At 39.2% G+C, this 20,488-nt stretch overlaps 1 protein-coding gene across 8 annotated transcripts in view; it reads right to left on the bottom strand.

The window, feature by feature from the left end:
* AIG1 (androgen induced 1) overlaps positions 1-19,872 on the bottom strand; it is a 255,537-nt gene extending 235,665 nt beyond the window's left edge. For 4 of the 8 annotated variants that reach the window (XM_047859698.1, XM_047859699.1, XM_047859702.1 and 1 more), the window contains exon 1: positions 19,648-19,861. In XM_047859698.1, coding sequence (XP_047715654.1) covers positions 19,648-19,788 — 141 coding nt within the window. In that variant the 5' untranslated portion in view covers positions 19,789-19,861. Of the gene's footprint in view, positions 1-19,164; positions 19,525-19,647 lie in introns of those variants that run through there. The other 4 variants (XM_047859703.1, XM_047859695.1, XM_047859697.1 and 1 more) reach the window with 4 other exon arrangements.
* Between the last annotated feature and the right edge of the window lie 616 nt (positions 19,873-20,488).

Below are 20,488 nucleotides of genomic sequence, written 5' to 3'. Positions count from 1 at the left end.
TGTCTTGATTTTTATTTCCCTGATGATATATGATATGGAGAATCTTTTCATGTGTTTATTTGTCATCTGTATATTTTCTTTGCTGAGGTGTCTCTTAAGGACATTGGCTTATTTTTTAATCAGATTGTTTTCTTACTGTTGAGGTTTAGGAGTTCTCCTCCTCCTTATTTATTTGTTTATTATTTATTTATTTTAAACATTTTAAGTTTAAAAGAGAGAAAGCATGAGTAGGGGAGGGACAGAGAGAGAGGGAGAGAGGATCCCTAGCAGGCTCCATGTTGTCAGCACACAGCCTGAAGCAGGGTTCAATCTCATGAACTGTGAGATCATGACCTGAGCCAAAATCAAGAGTTAGATGCTCAACTGACTGAGCCACCCAGACACCCCAAAGTTTAAGAGTTTTTTGTACATTTTGGACAGCAGTGCTTTATTAGACATGACTTTTGCAAATATTTTCTCCCAGTCTGTGGCTTATCTTCTCCTTTTCTCATCTTTCACAAAGAATAAGTTTGTTATTTTAATGCAGTCCAGCTTATCAAAGATCTCCTTCCTGGATCATGCTTTTGGTGTAGTATCTAAAAGTCATCACCATACCCAGAGTCATCTAGGTTTTCTCCTATATTAACTTCTAGGAGTTTTATAGTTTGGCATTTTACATTTAGGTCTGTGATCCATTTTGAGTTAATTTTTGTGAAGGGTGTAAGGTCTGTGTCTAGATTCATTTTTTGCATGTGGATGTCTAACTCCAGCAAAGACTATCTTTGCTTTTTTGTCAAAGATCAGTTGTCTGTATTTACATGGGTCTATTTGTAGTCTCTCATATTTTGTTCCATTGACCCATTTAGCTGTTCTTTTTCCAATACCACACTGTCTGCAGTACGATAGCTTTCATTAAGTCTTGAAGTCAGGTAGTATCAGTCCTCCAACTTTGTTCTCCTTCAGTATTGTGTTGACTAATCTGAGTCTTCTCCCTCTCCATACAAACTTTAGAATCAGTATGTTGATACTCAATAAAATACTTGCTGGGATTCAGATTGGGATAAGATTGAATCTACAGATCAAGTGAGGAAGAACTAACATCTTGACAATATTGAGTCTTTCTATCCATAAATATAGAATATCTCTCCATTTATTCAGTTCTTCTTTGGTTCTAGCCATCAGAGTTTCGTAGTTTTCCTATATAGATTTTGTACATATTATGTTAGATTTATACCTAAGCATTTCAGTGTTGGGGGTCCTAATGTAAATGGTATTATGTTTTTAATTTCAAATTCTATGTGTTCTTTACTAGTATATAGGAAAGTAAGTGTATCCTGCAATCTTGCTATAATCATTAGTTCCAATAGTATTTTTGGCCAATTCTTTCAATTTCCTACATAAAGTTACCACTTTTTTAATTAAAAACAAATATGGCCATCTTTGGCAAAATAAAAAAAATGTGTGGTTACTCCCCTAAATGCCAAATAAAAAAAAAATTTTTTTAATCAAAAACCTTTTGTTAAAATCTGTCCAACATTTAAAACTGGTTGAAAGATTTTTTTTTTGGCATTATGTGCTTTGACCAATATTAAAGTTATTCTCTGATTTTCACAATTTCTCACACAAAGGGATATTAGTTGATCATTTTCATCATGTAATCACTATAGAAGCTGTGCAGGTAGGTTGCAAATTTCAAGAGCCAGATATGGTTGCCAAATTGTTTACATTTTCAGGTCCATTTGGAATAAATGAGATATCCTTTGGGAAAATCCACAGAAAATACAAATAAAAATTCAATTAACCCATAAAAATAATGCACTCTGGATGTGTCCAACATCATAGTCCTGGATGATGGTGCTATTTACTGAGATAGAAAACAATGACGTAAAATAGTTTTGGGAGATGAAACCAAAAATTGTTTCTGAGCTTAAGTTTGAAATGCATATTAATCCTCTAAGCAGAGACAGAAAGCAGGAAGTTAGGTATAGGAATATGGAACTCAGAGAGATTGGGACTCAAGATACAAATATGGAGGATCATCCTCCCATAGGAGGTATTTAAAGCCTTAATGTGGGTAAGATGCCCAAAGAAGTGAATGTAGACTGTACAGTGAATGTACAGAAGCCCAAAGAAGTGAATGTAGACTGTACAGTGAGTTTAGGACTGATTTCTGGAGCATTCAACACTGAAAGGCTAAAAAAAGGAAGAGAAACCAGCAAAGGAGACTAAGAAGAAATAGCCAGAAAAGTAGGAAGAAAGTCAGGAGAGTGTGTTTGCCTGAAACCAAGTTTTAAGAAAGTGTTTCAAGAAAGAGAAGGTATAGGACTGGATCAAGCATTCCTGAGAGCTTCAGTTAAATGAAGAGTCAGAATTGACCATTACATTTGGCAACGTGGTGGCCACTGATGACCTAAATTAGAGACTTTTCAGCAGAGCGGGATGGGTTTAAGAAAGAATGCGAAAAGAGGAAGTGGAAACTAAAAGTGTAGACAGTTCTTTCAAGGAGCTTTGCTGAAAACAGAACAAGAGAAATAAGGTGGCACTAAAAGAGTCAAGACCACGATAAATTTTACTTTGTTTTGCTTATGTTGAGAGATAACACAGTATGTTTGTAGATTGATGGAAATGAAGCACTCAAAATGGAAAATGTAGGGGAGAGAGGACAGACTTCCAGAAAGGGAATGCTCAAGTAGGCAAGAGGTTGTGGAGTCCAGGTACAGGTGGAGGAGTTGCCCTGGGAAGTGCTAACAGTTCATCCATTGTAACAGAAGGGGACTGGAATTCAGATTCAGATGAAGGGAGATCACAAGAATGTAGTTCTTCTGACTGCTTTGACTTTCATATTGAAACAAACCACAAGTTCATTACACTCTCCAGCCAGTATGAAGTCTGTTCTTGGAGTGAGAAAGAGATCTAAGAGAGAGGATCAGGGAGGGAATGACCAAGATTCCAGGACAAAGAAAATAGGCACAAGAGGCACTGTGAGAATAGGAGATTAAAAGGACTAGGGAAATGTAGTACGGTGTTGGGCAGTGCTGAGGGTCCACTACGTATTTGTGGTCATAAATATCAAGCAGGATCAAACATCATGCTTCCGTGAATTTTTTTAATCACGCTCAGCTGCTCAGGTGCAAGCATGAATAGGCAAGTGGTTGGGTTTAACCCGAATTACACATATTCTAGACAAATAAGACTGAAGGCAAAAAGGGATAGCATAGTTGATGATTTGTAAGGGTGTGCTTATAATATCAGACCACAGAAGTTATGCAAGAATTAAAAAAAAAAAAAACAAGAGCGGATATAATGGCTGGGAAAGGTACTGCAGCAGAATATTTGAGAAATTCTCCCAACTACAAAATAACAGCAGGCCCCGTTTCAGCAAAGAGCAAGGGTACATCTGACAGGCATTCTCCTAGGAAAAAAATCTCTTTTCTTTTATGATTTAGATCTTCTGGTACAATGCTGCTACCTTTCTATTTGGGCCTAAGGTCACTAATGGCAATTTTTTAAATGTTAAATTAGGTCACATCATAATGGCTTTTCTGTGGCAAACAGAAATTGGCTCAGATATGTCTATTAGAGTCAAATTATGACTTTAACTGGTGTTAATATATGGAAAAAGTTTAAATATTATCAGAAGAAATTCATTCTAAATTATAATGCTAGGATGCCCTCCAGTACAAGTATAAAGTAGAAACAAAGCAATTGCAATTATTTTATAGTATCTATGATACACTCCTATTTACTTCTAACTTATGTTTGATAGAGATCCATGGTTTTTTTTTTATTTTTTTTAATGTTTATTATTTTTAAGAAAGAGAGACAGAGCATGAGTAGGGGAGGGGGAAAGAGAGAGGAGACACAGAATCCAAAGCAGGCTCCAGGCTCCAGGCTCTGAGCTGTCAGATCCGATGCGGGGCTCGAACTCACGAGCCATGAGATCATGACCTGAGTCAAAGTTAGAAGCTTAACGGACTGAGCCACCCAAGCGCCACGAGATCCATGTTTTGATTGAAAGGCATATTTATTCTTTTTTTGAAATTACTTTTTCAAAGACAGAGAAGTCACTAGGAAAATTGCTTATCAGTTACTGTCAGGTAGCATTGATTGACCATATCAACATAGCAGTATGTTCACATACACATAAGTGAAATCTTAACCCAAGGAAATTCACATTGTGAGGTATCAAGGCTACAGTGACAATAACACAAAGTTCTTCTTCTTTTTTAAAGTTCTATGTTATTTGAAATTGCAACTTAAGAGCAAAGAGGGGGACAGTCTGATTGGATGAGGCCTTTAAAATATCTTAGTCATTCTCATACTAGATAGGCCTAAAGAAGGCTGGAATTGCCCTTTAGACTGATCAATGATAAAAGCATACTAATGGTTGAGAAAAGATAATTTAGCCCTAGTTTAGGCATAACAATTTATATGCTTTCATGTAAACTGCAATGAAAGCAGCAAAAAGCAACACTGCTCAGCTTAGTACTTTCAGTTACTAATTATAAATATCTATTATGTCTATTTACTAATTATAAATATCTATTCATGTCTTCTGCCCATTCCTTAACTGGATTATTTGTTTCTTGGGTGTTCAGTTTGATAAGTTCCTTATAGATCTTAGACACTAACCCTTTATCAGATATGTCATTTGCAAATACCTTCTCCCATTCCATAGGTTGCCTTTTAGTTTTGCTGATTGTTTCCTTCACTGTGCAGAAGCCTTTTATCTTGATGAAGTCCCAGTGGTTCAATTTTGCTTTTGTTTCCCTTGCCTCTGGAGACACGTTGAGTGAGAAGTTGCTGCAGCCGAGGTCAAAGAGGTTACTGCCTGTGTTCTCCTCTAGGATGTTGGTGGTTTCCTGTCTCACACTTAGGTCTTTAATCCATTTTGAATTTAGTTTTGTGTATGATGTAAGAAAGTGGTCCAGTTTTCCCAACACCATTTGTTGAAGAGATTGTCTTTTTTTCCATTGCATATTCTTTCCTGCTTTGTCAAAGATTATTTACCATACAGTTGTTCTTATGTACTCATTGATGTTTATCTCTGCTAGGAAATATTTGGTCTTACTAGGTCTGTATAGTATTTCCTAAGCTTCCATGTAGATAACCTCTGCTCTATTGAGATGGCATTTCCTCCAATTCATAGGTTGGTTCTCTGTCACACTGAAGTAAGGGAGCACATGAAAAAGAAACTGTAAATCCCAGAGTACACTACTACCAACAGGTGTCTTCTTATTAGCAGGAACTGCCAACACTTTGTGTATAAGACATCTCCCAGAGTGCAATGCAATTAGTCTTCTTCCAACTTCCTTCCTGCCCTCTTGTTTTCTGGGTTTTATAGAAACCAGTCAGACAACACTTTGACTGCCTTCCAGATCTACCTCATGGATAAAAATTAGTCTTTCCAAATACTTTATCCCTGACAGAACCATCATCTCAGCTTTTAGACCAGCAGATATGAGGGGTTATCAATTACATATCTGAAAACAACTTTATGAGCCCTGGCTTTCATGGACTATTCTCTCAGATTCTGGAGAATAAATCTGGCTATAAATTCTAAATTTTTAAAATTATTGTGAATGTTCATCCTTTCCATATATCTATATCTATATATATATATGTCTATATATATACATACACACACATATATTTCTGTCATCCCTAATATTCAGATGAAGAAACTACGGCACAAAGCAGAGGTTTTACTCAAGAGTCTGCGTAATTAATCACTGAACTCTATCCTTTCTGAACACTATACTTAAAGAAGTAATCACTTCCATCTTAAAATGACCACGGTTCTCTTAAACTGTGGTTCTTGTCCCTGATTATAGGTATATATGTAACAATTATAATAATAACAGATAACACCTATTAAGTATCTGATACATGCTAGGCATTAAGCTATGCAATTACCTCATTTAATTCTCACTCCTCTCTGTGAGAGATACTATCATTATTACCATTTAGCAAATAAAAAAATAGGCCTTAGAGAATAATAAATTTACCCAGAGTCAGATCACTGGTAGATGGGAAGGCTGGGATTCAAATTCAGTCTGATTCTTGAACCTAAGTGCTCACGTCTTATGCTATAAAGCCTCTATATAATAGGTATACAACATGTTGTATATAATTCTCCAATAAACTGAAAGTATATTTTACTACAAGTTACATGTTAAGCATTATCATTATCATTTTATATATTATTGAATTATAAACAAATAACTTGTGAAACATAAATGTTCTTTCATCATATACAAATAGCTGCAAAATAACAAAGGACTTCTTAATGTATTTGTAGTCAGGGATTTAAGTTCAACAATTTTTCCTATATTCACTTTGGTAGATCTTTGTGCACTACATGAAGAGGCTTTCTTACCCTCTGACTTTTTGTAGGATTTAGTCAATGAGGAATACTGTCAGGAAATCAGACAGAGGAAGGAAAGGAAACTCGGGGTATTTGTTTTACTTACTCAGTTCCTGAAAGGTCCCTGCATGCTGCATGAGCACCAAAGTCACCGCTCAGGTCTAGCAGTGGTAACCTGCCCCCCTGTTATTAGCCTGCAGGTTTTGTATTGTATCTTATGACTTCTCTATTTACTCTGTCCACACTTGTAAACCATTCCTTCATTAAACTCACTCAAATTGCCCAATTTATGTGCCATCTTTCTTCTCTGACAGATCATAGAAGTGATCTGTTCTTGCATAGAACACATGCTTTCATATTTTAGAAGAGGATATTTCCCCATTCTACATGCATTCTTAATGTTCATACGTCTCTTTAAAAAAATAGCAAAGACGTATCACTATAATTACAAAGAAAATGACGTGTAATGTTATAGCTAACATACTTTCTTCAGACTCCTGATGTAGCCTTTCAGATTGGCTCTAGTCAATCATTCCTGACTCAGCTAAAGTACAATTTTCATGCAAGACGAATGGAATGTACAAGAAAACCCATGATCATCGTGCACTGCAAATTATTCTTGCTCACTTTATCCATGTCAATTCTGTCCTAATTAGGCTGTTGTAGGCAATTGAAGATTTATGTTTGGCTCAAATACGTATGAGCCCAAACTAAATGTGCTTAATAGCACTGGTTTTTGTAAACACAGAGTCAAAGACAGCTAATCTTTCATACTTATGAGATATGTAATGAAATATTTGCAGGGCATCTCCTGGACAGAAAATTGTTAAGTTTAAGCATCTTGAGTGATCAGTGAAAGTAGTTTTCTATTCATAGTGTTAACTAGAATATAGAGACATAAGTATTCCAAATATGTGACAGTGTGTATTTGGATTGATTTAAGATCGTCTCTTGATTGAAGATAATCTTTTGAAGACTTTACTATAATAATTCTGCCTCTACGAATTTATCTGAAGAAAATAATCACAAATGTGTGTAAAGATTTATCTGTTCCCCGTGACAATCAATATGAGCATCCCTATTAAGGAGTATACAGTCATTAAAATGAGGTTATGGAAGAATGTATAATGGCAGAGGCAAATGTTTACACAATATGCTAAGCGGGAAAAAACAGGAATTAACATTATATGTAAGCTACTTCTGGTGCCAGCCAAGATGGAGAAAACTGACTATAGACTATCATTCTCACTAATTACAACTAATAACCCTGAAAAAAAACCCACAAAAATCAACTACCTGAGGATGTTGATAAGTACACATAGCAGATGGATTGGGAACTAATGTAAAAACTTGAATAAGGATGCATAAGGGGTGAGGTTGGTGGATTTTATTTTTCCTTTCTTCCCTAAATTTGACCTGAGGGTGAGCTGAGTCTTGGGATCATGCAGCTAACACTGACAGCACAAATTCTAGGAAAAATAGCCAGAAGACTGAGGAAAAGATTCCCACATTTTAGAGATCATGAGGGAGACCTTTCCCCACCCTCTACTTTTCCCTCTTTTATTTTCCTCTCAGCTACAGAGCTACACTGGCAATAGCACAGTGCAAAACCCATCTCTCCAGCCAGAGGAATTGGGAAAAAGGAAGCCCTCGTGTACAGAGAGTATTGGAGGGTTATGGGTTTTCTTCTCTTGCTGCACCCCTGTGAAGGCAGCCACAATTGTGTAGGACAACATGACAGTATGGGAGGCTAAAATTCTGAAAGCATTCCATTTTCTGGCCAGAGGAACCAAGAAAAGGAGCATCTGAGAATTGAAAAGTATGGGAGAAATCATGGAGAGAGAAGAGCTGAAAAAGGTAACTCTCAGCAAACTAGGAAAAGAAGGGAAGATATTCAAATTGATAGACTATTTGCAACACGATTTATAGCTAACATCATAATTAACTGCAAAAGAGTTTTACTCCTGAAAAAGAAATAAGGCAAGGATATCCACTCTCACAACTTCTGTCCAGTATTGTACTAGAAGTCTTAACCAATGCAATAACACATGCAAAAGAAATAAAAGCCATGAAGATTGGGGGAAAAAAAACTGTCTCTATTAGTAGATGACATGACTATATATATAAAAAAAGAAAATCCCATGGAATCTATGGCAAAGTTCTCAGAATGAATAAGTGAATTTAGCATCTCTATATACTATATATTAACAATAAACAAAACAATACTATGTTTCACTGAGGAGAATATACACATGGCAAGCAAGCACATGAAAATATGTGCAATATTATTAGCCACTTGAGAAATGCAAATTATAACCACAATGAGATCCCACTACACACCAGTCAAATGGCTAAAATGACAAATAACATCAACTAACTGGCAAGAATGAGGAGAAACTGCATTGCTCACACATTGCTGGTGGAAATGAAAAATGGTACAGCCACTCTGTTGTCCTGGGAAGTTTCTTTTAAAACGAAGTTTGCGAAATTAAAAAAAGAATTTACATAAAATATGTAAAAATGAAAAACAAAATAAATCAAATGAAATAATAATAATAATAATAAACTAAGTCTGCAAATGCCACACAACCTGGCAATTGCCTTCTTAATTTTTCTGCCACAGAAAGGAAAACTTATGTTCACACGAAAACCTGTGCATGAAGGTTCATAGCAGTTTTATTCACAATAGCTCAAAACTTGGAACAATCCAGATGTCCTTTAATGGGTGACTGAACTGTGGTACATTCATACCATGAAATACTACTCAGCAATAAAAAGGAACAAACTATTGACACATATAACAACTTGGGTGAATCTCCAGAGAATTATTCTGAGTGAAAAAAGCCAATTCTAAGAAGTTATGTGTATATCAATTCATTTATATAAGATTCTTGAAATGACCAAGTCATAGAAATGGAAAATAAATTAATGGTTGCCAGGGGGCAGGGATGAGGTAGAGGAAGAAGGTGCATGCATCCATAAAAAGGTTACATGAGGGGTCCTTGTGGTAAGGGAACTGTTTCATATTTTGACTGTTTAAATGTCAATATCCTGGTTGTGACATACTAAAGTTGTACAAGACATCACTACAGGGGGAAACTGAGTAAAGCCTACACTAATCTCTCTGTGTTGTATCTTACAACTGATACGAATCTACAACTGTCTCAATAAAAATGTCATTTAAATATAAAAGATTTACTTGCCATTTCCAACAACATGGATGGGCCTAGAGAGTATCATGCTAAGTGAAGTAAGACAGTCAGAGAAAGACAAATACCATATGCTTTTACTCATATGTGGAATTTGAGAAACAGATGAACAAACTAAGAAAAAAAGAGACAAAAAAACATACTCTTAAATATAGAGAACTGGTAGTTTCCAAGGGGGAGGTGGGGGGGGGGGATGGGGAAAACAGATAAAGTGGACCAAGAGTACACTTACCTTGATGAGCACTAAGAAACGAATTGAGTTGTTGAATCATTATATGGTACACCTGAGACTAATATAATACCGTACATTAATTATACTTGAAAACATTTGATAAAAGAATAATTTTTCAAGTACCGTTTATAATAGTACTAATAAAAATAAAACACATAGGTATAAATCTAATAAAATATGTGTAGGAGCCATAGGCTGAGAACTACTAAACTCCAATGAAAGAAACTGAAGATCTCAATAAATGGAGAAGTATGTTATGTGCATGAATTGGATGAGTAAATATTGTTAAGATGTCAATTTTCTTTAAATTGTTCTACAGATTCAATGAATCTCTCTCAAAAACTCCCAGCAGGATTATTTATAGATACTGACAAGGGTGTTCTACAAAGTAATTAGACTAGCCTCAACAAATCTTGAAAAAGAAGAAAGTTGGGAGACCCCCACTACCTGCTTTGAAGACTCATTAGAGTAAAGCTGCAGTAATGAACACAGTGTGGTTCTTGTGAACAGAGAAACATGTACAGCAGAAACAGACCTACAATGAAGTCAAATTGATTTTGGACAAAAATGAAAGGACAGCCTTTTCAAGAAACGGTCCTGGAACAATGGTACATCCATATGCAAAAAACAAGGTGGGGGGGGGGGGAAACTCAACATTTACCTCACACCATACCCAAAAAACAAAGTCAAAATAGATCATAGGCCTAAATGTAGAATCTAAAACTATACAACTTCTAGACAGAATTAGAGGAGAAACTCTTTGTGAGCTTGGGTTAGGTAAAGAGTTCTTAAATAAACATCAAAAGTATGTTTCATAAAAGAAAAAAACGTACTTAACTGGATGTCATCAAAAGGATAAACTTCGGCTCTGCAAAAGGCACTGCTAATAAAATGCAAAGATACCCCAGGAAAAAAAATTTACAAATCACGTATTTGGCAGAGAACTGTTATCTGGCAAACACAAACGCTCTCAAATTCTAACAATAAGAAAACAATCTATTTTGTTAATGAGCAAAAGATTTGAACGGACATTTCAAAGACGATACACATATGACAAACAATGCGCAGTAAAAGATGCTTAACATCATTAGGCACGAAGGAAACTCAAATTAAAACTACAATGAGATATGACGACACATCCGTAGGAATCATTACACTAGAAGAAAGACTGACAATACCACACACTGATGAGGACACAGAGCAACTGGAACTCTCAAGCATCGCTAATGGCAATGCAACACGGCGCCTCCATTCTGGAAAACAGGCTGGTGGTCTCTTATCAAGTCAAACATATATTTGCCGTATAACCAACCAATTCCACTACCCTCCAAAATGGAAACTCATGTTCATATAAAAACTTGTATGTAAATGTTTATAGCAGCTTTTTTCATAATCACCTCAAACTAGAAAAAACTCAAACTACTCTAACTTATGAATAATCAACAAAATGGTACATCAACGCCATGGAATACTACTCAGCAATAAAATGGAACAAACTATTATTGTATACAACGTGGAGGAATCTGAAATGCATTATGCTAAATGAAAAGAGCCAGACTCAAAAACTACATATGGTATGCCTTATATATTTTTCTAGAAAGGCAAAACTATAGGAATAGAGAACAAATCTGTGGTCCCAGGGAAGGATTTGACTATAAGGAGTCAGCATAAAATGATATTTTTATGTGATCATGGCTACATGACTCTATGCATCTGTCAAAAATCACTGAACCGTACACCAAAAAGTGAAATTTGGTGTATGTTAATTTTATTTAATTTTACGTATAAAAAATTTTTTTTAATGTTTATTTATTTTTGAGAGACAGAGAGAGACAGAGCACAAGCGGGAGAGGGGCAGAGAGAGAGGGAGACACAGAAAGTGAAGCAGGTTCCAGGCTCTGAGCTGTCAGCACAGAGCCCGACACCGGGCTCGAACTCACAAACTGCGAGATCATGAGCTGAGCAGAAGTCAGATGCTTAACCGACTGAGCCAGCCAGGTGCCCTGTCTACATATTATTTTTGATATCAAAATTTTATTTTTTTAAATTTTTTTAAAGGGATATATATTTTTTTAACGTTCATTTATTTTTGAGACAGAGAGAGACAGAGCATGAACAGGGGGAGGGTCAGAGAGAGGGAGACACAGAATCCGAAGCAGGCTCCAGGCTCTGAGCTGTCAGCACAGAGCCCAACGTGAGGCTTGAACTCATGGACCATGAGATCATAATCCGAGCCGAAGTCAGACGCTTAACCGACTGAGCCACCCAGGCGCCCCTGATATCAAAATTTTAAATTATAACCCAGTCTGACAGGTCTAAGTATAAGTCAGTACAAAGGGGCTAGATCATTGTCTGACTTTTTAGAATCCCAGGCTTCTAAAGCACTGTAATGAACACATCCATTTTCTCAAGATTGAGAATGAGAGTAATTCTTGCTACTTTGCAAATTCAAGCAATTTCTCTGGTTATTCTTGATTAGCATATCTTGATCAAGCTTATCAAAGCTACATTCCACTCCACAATGGACCTGATCAAGGGGCCTTTCACATTCAAAGAGAGCTCCCTGCTCACCAGACTGGGGCACGACTACTCTGCAGGTGAGAAGTGTGCCCTTTAACTGCCTAGCTACAGACTGCCAGACACAAAAGAAAGCTATGTTGTTACTGAAGCAGTAAGGTTTTTCCAAATATGCTTGGATCACAGGAACATCTGATTCAATATGGAAAATTGTACTATTGTTCACACTTCCACAGAAACGTATGACATTTCAGGGCAACGCAGAGAAACAAATGAAAACCCTCAAGAGCAGCTACCAATTTTGCTAAATGTTATACCAGACATGAAGGATGGCGGGGACAGGGAAAAAAGTGACCTCAACTAGTGGTCAGATGACTTTCTGTAATTTCAATAACATTTGCAACTAAGAAAGGGGAATGGGTGATTATATCATCAACTATTTCCCCCACTCTGACAAAACCAGGCCCCTATTTTATGTCTAATCCAAAAGAAACATTTTTCAAAGAGGGTGAAGTGGATTCTGTGTGAAGCATTATACTCACAATTCTTCCCCCAGGTTAGGAAAAAGCATGATTTCCTTAAAATTTATGGGCACATTTTAGGGTCAAGTCCAATTCTACTGAAAAAAAAAAAGTGCTGTCTCACCCTCTTTGTGTACTATCCAAAGAAAACACAACAAACAAACAAACAAAACCCCACCTAATTTTGTTCACTGAGTACTCAATGAACTACTGGCCTTTACATGGCACTTGTGGTTTTGACTGGCAAAACTAAGTACCATAGTTACATAATGATACACAGAATCTCTTCTCAAGATATTTTATTTCCTATTTAAAATTAAGCCATGAACTAGAGTCAAGAATATTTTAAGTACATAAGTAAATATAAGACAAACTTAAATGCATTAGTATACTTATGCAATTTATTTTTAGTTTTTAATGTCCAAAATTCTTAGCATGTCTAAACGCAAAAAAAATGTATCCCCTAGGTATTCTTGACCATTTCCTGCTCTTTGAACACCCCAAGCTTTTCAACATCTGAGCCCTTATTTATCCTGCTCCCTCTGTGGTTTTCTTAAATTCTTTTGCAATAAGGATTTAGATAACAAAAATAAATACCTAGATTATATTACTTTAAACCTCTACAAAAATGCCTTTACCCAGTCAAAATATAAGACCATGTTTTTGGCTTTCATAAAATCTTGATATAAGAAACATCAATTATAAAAATATTTCTATGTATTCTGCTAAAAATCAAAGGCATTATCCATCCACTATGCTGCCCAATGTCCTTTAAAATTTGTTGTTTTTTAATGTTTATTTATTTTTGAGAGAGAGAGACAGACAGAGCAGGAGTGGAGGAGGAGCAGAGAGGAAGACAGAATCCGAAGCAGGCTCCAGGCTCTGAGCTGTCAGCACAGAGCCGGACATGGGCCAAACTCACGGGTCACGATATCATGACCTGAGCCAAAGTCCTTCCTTTAACAGACTGATCCACCCAGGTGCCCCATACCCAATGTCCTTTACATGAAATTGCTTGAATTTGCAAAGTAGCAAGAATTACTCTCACTCTGAGAGAGAAATACCCTTGAAAAACCAACGCCTGGAAAGAACTATATTTTTCCTGATAAATTGCTACGCTTCTTTTATCCAATGCTAGGATCAAAACTGTATTCTTTTTTGCCTTGGTTGCCCTGAAGATCAGCTAAATTTGTTTTTCAACTGCAATAAATAACCCATCCCTGGTGTCTGAGACATACATATTTTGTCCCTTTCTTTTACTTTAAAGTTGCAATTTTTTTACATCCTGTTTTTAATTATGTCACAATAAAAGTCACCTGAAATATGTTCTGAACTATGTTTAAGTATGTTTTAAATACAGTAGGCAGAACTAATATATTGAGGCTGCATCCTATAAGCTATTCCATGTTAAACCACAAAACAAAAACAGTTTGGCCTAGAGCAGTATGTATCAAGCTAGAACACGCACAGGAGTCACGTAATGGTCTTATTAGAAGTCTGGATTATTTATATTCAGGGGCGCCTGAGAGGCTCAGTCAGTTAAGCCTCTGAACAGTTGATCTCAGCTCAGGTCTTGCTATCTCAAGCCCCGCACTGGGCTCTGCGCTGGGCGTTCAGCCTACTTAAAAAAACAAAAGAAGACAAAACAAAACAAAACAAACGTTGGATTCTATTCAGAAGGTTGGGAGTGGAGCCTGAAGTTCCACATTTCTAATGGGCTCCCAGGTAAGATCATTCCTGCTGGTCCTCAGACCACACTTTGGGGAGGCCGGGTCTAAACAAATGTCCTGGTAATGCATGAACGAAAAGTCAGCACAAGAGAAACAATGAATACAATGGAACCCTAAGAAACTAGAACCCTCAAAACGGTGAACACTACAAATCAGAGCAAATGGAATAGCCTATTTCTGTGTCAGTCTTTAAAAATCAAAATGTCTCGGGCCACCTGGGTGGCTCAGTCAGTTGAGCGACCGACTTGGGCTCAGGTCCTGACCTCGCGGTTCGTAAGTGTGAGCCCCAAGTCAGGTTCTGTGCTGACAGCTCAGAGCCTGGAGCCTGCTTTGGATTCTGTGTCTCCCCCTCTCTCTGACCCTCCACCCCTTGCACTGTCTCTCTCTGTGTCTCGAAAATAAACATTAAAAAAATTTTTTTAAAGCAAAATGTCACATATTCAAGATCAGTATTAACTTTTTATATAACAAATGTCCAGTTCATGTTTTTCAAAGAAGTTGATTCTGACTCGTGTGTTATACATTCTACCATATACATCTGAATAAAATTTTGGTTGATACGTTTCAAAAATCCCTATTACTCTCAATGTTCTAGGAGGAAATAGGACAGGAAAACTCATTGGATATTTGGAAAGTTTCCATTTATTCAAATGTTTATGTTTACAAATGTTTATTATACTCCACCACTACTTTGAAGCCTCAACATACAATTGCCTTTTTCTTTTAATTTATTTATTCTGGTTGTATTCTAATTCTTCATTTTTACCATCTTTGGGAGCAATTCCTGTATAACTTGGAGAATTATCCTTTAATCCTCCAGTAAGTGAATAAATCTGCATCATTTCAAGAAAATTAATCAGCTGTGATGCTGGTTAAGGAAATACTTAAACATTGGTTCATTTCAATTTTCTTTCTTTCTAGCTCATTTCCAGTTCAGAGAGTGTTCGTGCTCCTGGCATGAGATGTTGCATAACGTCACAGAGAAGAAAAGACCTAGTTTTTCCAATCTTGTTCAGTTTTTATAGACTCTCATAGTGCCTGTTGTTAGTTTCATATCAGATGCAGTAGGCAAAAATCTGTATTTTGGTTAAAGCTAAAATTAACCAGTTACCTAATACACATAAAGAACTAGTTGAGTCACTGTATAAGTACAATAGCATTTAAGTTTTTTTCTGGGTCAGAGGATTTAAAGCCAAGTGTACTAGTTTTCTGTTGCTGCTGTAACAAATTACCATAATTTTAGTGACATGAACAGCACAAATTTATTATTTTATAGTTCTGGAGGTCAGAAGTCCAAAAGTGGGTCTCACTGGACTAAAAATCAAGGTGTCAGCAGGACTGTGTTTCTTCTCAAGGCTCTAGAGAAGAATTTATTTCCTTGCTGTCTTCAGCTTCTAGACACCTCCCACATTTCTTGGCTCTTGGCCCCTTCCTCCACCTTCCAACCCAGCAGTGTTGCGTCTCTCTGTGACTCTCTTCCACAGACACATCTTCTTCCAACTGATTCTTCCCTTCTGCCTCCTTCCATTTTAAGAACCTTTGTGATTACACTGGATCACATGGATAATCTGGGATAGCCTCCCTATTTTGATGTCAGCCAACTAGCAACCTTAATTTCCCTTTGCCGTGTAACCGAACATACCCATGGGTTCTAGGGATGAAGATGTGGACATCATGGAGGACTCATTAGTCTGCCTGCCACACCAAGCCAGTATTCCATTTCTATTTACTGACTTGAATTTCTGAAACACTCTAGTTCTCTTATAGTTTTTCAACGCTAGGAAAAGAAGTTCTTGGGGAAGAACACTGTAGGATTACTGATTGCAGTAACTTGTGCTTGTTTTCAAGCATGAGCTCTGATTCTACTGGGATGACTCTAACACTCAAAGGAAGATAGGGATATAGCTGGAATGGCCAATACCACATAACCGGTTATCTGCTTCCGGATACATGCAGCCTGAGAGTCCTTCCTGACTTACATTCTAGTAAACTGATGCTGTGGAACATAGAATCAGACTGTGGCCACCAGGATAACATTTGCTCTGCAATCCAAGTTGGTTAGAAAAAGGGCCTTCTCGTTAAAGTTTTAGAAGCGAATCTCGCCTCCAAAATTGCTCTAATGAGTTTAGAATCATTAAAATTGTCCAAGGCCCTAGAGTAATAAAGTTTATAGTTTGTTTTAAAAAAAAACTTTTTTTAATGGTTATTTATTTTGGGGAGACAGAGAGACAGAGTGGGAGAGGGGCAGAGAGAGAGGAAGATATAGAATCTGAAGCAGGCTCCAGGCTCTGAGCCATCAGCACAGAGCCCAACATGGGGCTAAAACCCACGAAGCACGGGATCGTGACCTGGGCTGAAGTCGGACGCCCAACCAACTGAGCCACCCAGGTGCTCCTATAGTTTGTTTTAAACATGCAAAAAAATGAAAAGTCAAATGGGTAAATTAGAGTAGCCTGATCTCTTCATGCCATTACTAAGGACTGACAGTTTGTCTGTTTCAACAGCGTACCGTGCTTAAACTCTGAAGACACTAAGTCTCTAATAATTAAAAAAATAATACTTTGCATCAATGTTTTTATGAATATATTCTAGACATACTTCCTCACAGGAACTCTTTTTTTTTTAATTTTTTTTATCTTTATTTTTGAGAGAGGGGGGGGGGGAGGGGCACAGAGAGAGAGGGAGACACTGAATCCAAAGCAGGCTCCAGGCTCTGTGCTGTCAGAGCTCGAACTCACAAACCGTGAGATCATGACCAGAGCTGAAGTCGGACGCTTAACGGACTGCGCCACCCAGGCGCCCCAGGAACTCTTGATTAAAGATAATTATTCTATCTCAATCAGAAGTCACAGAAAGTAAAAAGTCTGAACAACTGGCTTGAAGGCACTATACAAACTGAATCTAAATATGAAACAAACAGAACCAAATTTGAACTCATTGCCAGAATTCTAGTAGGTAAGAGTATGTTTGTGGTGATTATATATTGAAAACAGGCATGTCCAATCATCAAACGCTCAAGTACAAATTGCAGGGCAGTTCAAGTACAGCCAAATTGGCTCTACTCTGGTATCATGTCACAGAAAGGTTGTGAAAGGTATACTGTTTCCTGAGAGCCTTATTTTGTAACACACGTAAGCAATGCCAGCATGAGAAGGTGTCCTCTCTCACGGGCTGATACTCTCAAATTTTACCCCCCTCACCTGCTGACCCCCTTCCTTACCTCCCCAAACTGTTCTTAATGCAAAGGTACTTCTGAGAACTGTTCATAGTTTCCATGGCCCTGGTAGGGTCCCCATCAGTATTTCAACTCATCACCGCTCCCTGGCAACACACGAGTGGGCCAGCTCTTAGTGCGATCTTACTAAGGAATGCGATAAGGTAGTGATCCAAGAGGAATTTTATTCACGCAGCCCCTAAAAGAATTCCGAAAATCTATGCACATATTTTTAAATAACATCTAAACATTTTTAACGTAAGTTTAAACACTTGAAAAAGGAACATGATTTTGAATGCTCTGATACATATTTATCAGAACCTCAGGGCTGCAGATTTCACTCATTCAATCTACGGAAAATGTCTGCTCTATAACATAATTGGCATAGCCAATCCTCATTGACAAGCCAATCAACCCAATAAAACTTTCTGTCCAAACAAGTCTGACTTCGTTTTTCAATCAAATGTGAAGAGAGTCTTGGTGACAATCCATATTCAGAATGCTAAAAGGAACCCAGAAATTCAGCACAGAGCCTTGTCATGTGCTCATCTCTTGCATGAATGAGGAAGAAAGAAGAACTAGCAGACATTATCCATGCTCAGAGGCAGATCAGTTTCAAGAAAAAGATGGAAGTCGAGGATCTGAAAACTGAAACCATTGAAACACTCTATGCCCTGAGAAGTCTTGTTGCCCAAGGGCATGTGCATAGTTTGGAAACTGCTGCGAAAAGATACTTAAATTCTTTTTGGAAAGTGAAACAAATATAAAACGGTATTTCTAAACAAAAAGCCCTCAACTGCATTTCTTTGAGGGATCCTAAGCCTTTGGAAATATCTTAGAACACGTATCACATTCTCTCCATCAAAACGGAGGGTCAACAATTAAAGATTATAATCTTGCTTGTGCAGCCAATCTCATAGATAATCTTGGATGGGCAGTTCTGGCATCCTAGGAATTGCTTCTACATTTTCTCTAGTCTTTGGAACTCCTTGATTTGTTCTAACCCTCTACCCATATTTGGTCATTGTTTAGTGTAGCCACACAGCCTAAATTAGTCACCTTTCACCCATAAACTCCTAGATTTCACCCCGTGTCATTATTGGGCCTTATGCTCATGTTCTGATGCTCTGGCCTTTTCAGTTGCAGAAGTGGATAAGCTTTATTTCAAAAAAATAAAAACAACCAAAACAAAAAAACAAAAAAACCCAAAACCAAGTGCAGCTGCCAAGGTTATGCTGTTGTGTCATCAGAACTGTTTATGCAAACCACTGCAGACTTTAGGGGGAAAGATAAGGAGTGTAAAGTCCTACTGGTAATGCATTTTGAAAGCCTCTCTCCTAATGTTTCTGGGAGAAAGGTTAGAAGTAAATTACTGACAATGGGTAAGAAACCAGATGCAAAGAAGACAACTTTATTAGGCGCTTTCTCTTCTTTATGAGGATTTTGGTTCTCTCTGAGGAAGCTCCAAGTAATTCAACAATACCCAGGTTTCCTTCTGTTGCTGCAACTTGATCCCACGGTGGGTGCTCTGGGAAGCACGCTGAGGGCGAATGGGTCTGAGGCCACTCATGACCAAGGTCGTCTGATCCATTTGTTGAGACTCTTTCCGTGTCACCTCTTAGAAGCTGGTCTGGGTTCCCCTCCAAACAGCCCCACCACCTGGCTGTGCCCACCTCCATTCGTGCCCCAGCTACCAGGTAACGGGTGGTTCAGAGGTGCTGCTGCGGGGGGCAGCCAGGCCTTTAGACGCAATCACTGGGGGAGAGGCGAGGACACGGGTGGAGGCTGGAGGCGCGCGCAGGTGCCGGCGCACCCACGCACGCACACACACGAACTCGGGGTGCAGGGCGGACGGGGGAGGGGAGCGGAAGGCCTTACCAGATCAATGAACGTCAGGAATTTCCAGCTCCCGCCGTAGGTCTGATGCGAGGGCATTTCGATGGCCTTGTAGTTGCACAGGATAGAACAGTAGGACAGCAGGATCGCCACCCGCAGCACCTGGCACGGGACAAGCGCCATGTTCGCAAAAGGCCTGGCAGGCTGGGCGGCGACGAGGAAGGGCGGGAGCGCAGGGCGCGCGGGGGCGGGTGCCGGGGGAACCCTGGAGCGGCCCGCCGCGGGGCGGGGCGGGGCGGGGCGGAGCGGGGCGGGGTCTGCGGCGGGCGCGCCCCGCGGGACCGGCGACCGCTAGCGCCCGGCGACCTGCGCGGGCGGGGCGGCGTCGGCGGACACTAGCTGCTGCCGCGGCCGGGCGGCGTGGCGTCAGCTCCTTCGTCATCTCCGTCATTCTGCTCCCGCGTTCGAGGGGCCCCGGGAGACCCGGCCCGGGCGCCCCCTAGGCGTCCCACGGGTGGGTGGGCGGCCTCCGAGTGCGACCAGGGCTCGGGAAGCGCGCGCCGCTCTCCGGGGCCGCGGCGGGTGGCCTCTGCCGGCCGGAGAGGGAGCGTGGTCCGCAGAGAGCGGGCGGGAGGGCGGGAAACCTGCCCTGACGGAGGGGACCCCAGTGTGGACAGACGTCGCCGCCGCGGGGACTGCGCCGGAGGGGGGGTCCTGCTGGCCAAGGCGGGTGCTCAGCGCGGAGGGACGGTGGAGGCCCGGCCGTGGGGTGTGAACCCGCGCGCCGGTGGCTCCCGAGTGACTTAGTTTTGAACCCAACTGGATTTTTAGTGATAGACCACTGTTAATCGCTGTGAGATTCCCCTATGAATTCTGTTCCAGC

Source organism: Prionailurus viverrinus, chromosome B2 (assembly GCF_022837055.1).
Source record: "Prionailurus viverrinus isolate Anna chromosome B2, UM_Priviv_1.0, whole genome shotgun sequence".
In the NCBI taxonomy this organism is placed as follows: Eukaryota; Metazoa; Chordata; class Mammalia; order Carnivora; family Felidae; genus Prionailurus; species Prionailurus viverrinus.
This window is presented reverse-complemented; position numbering and strand designations above follow the sequence as displayed.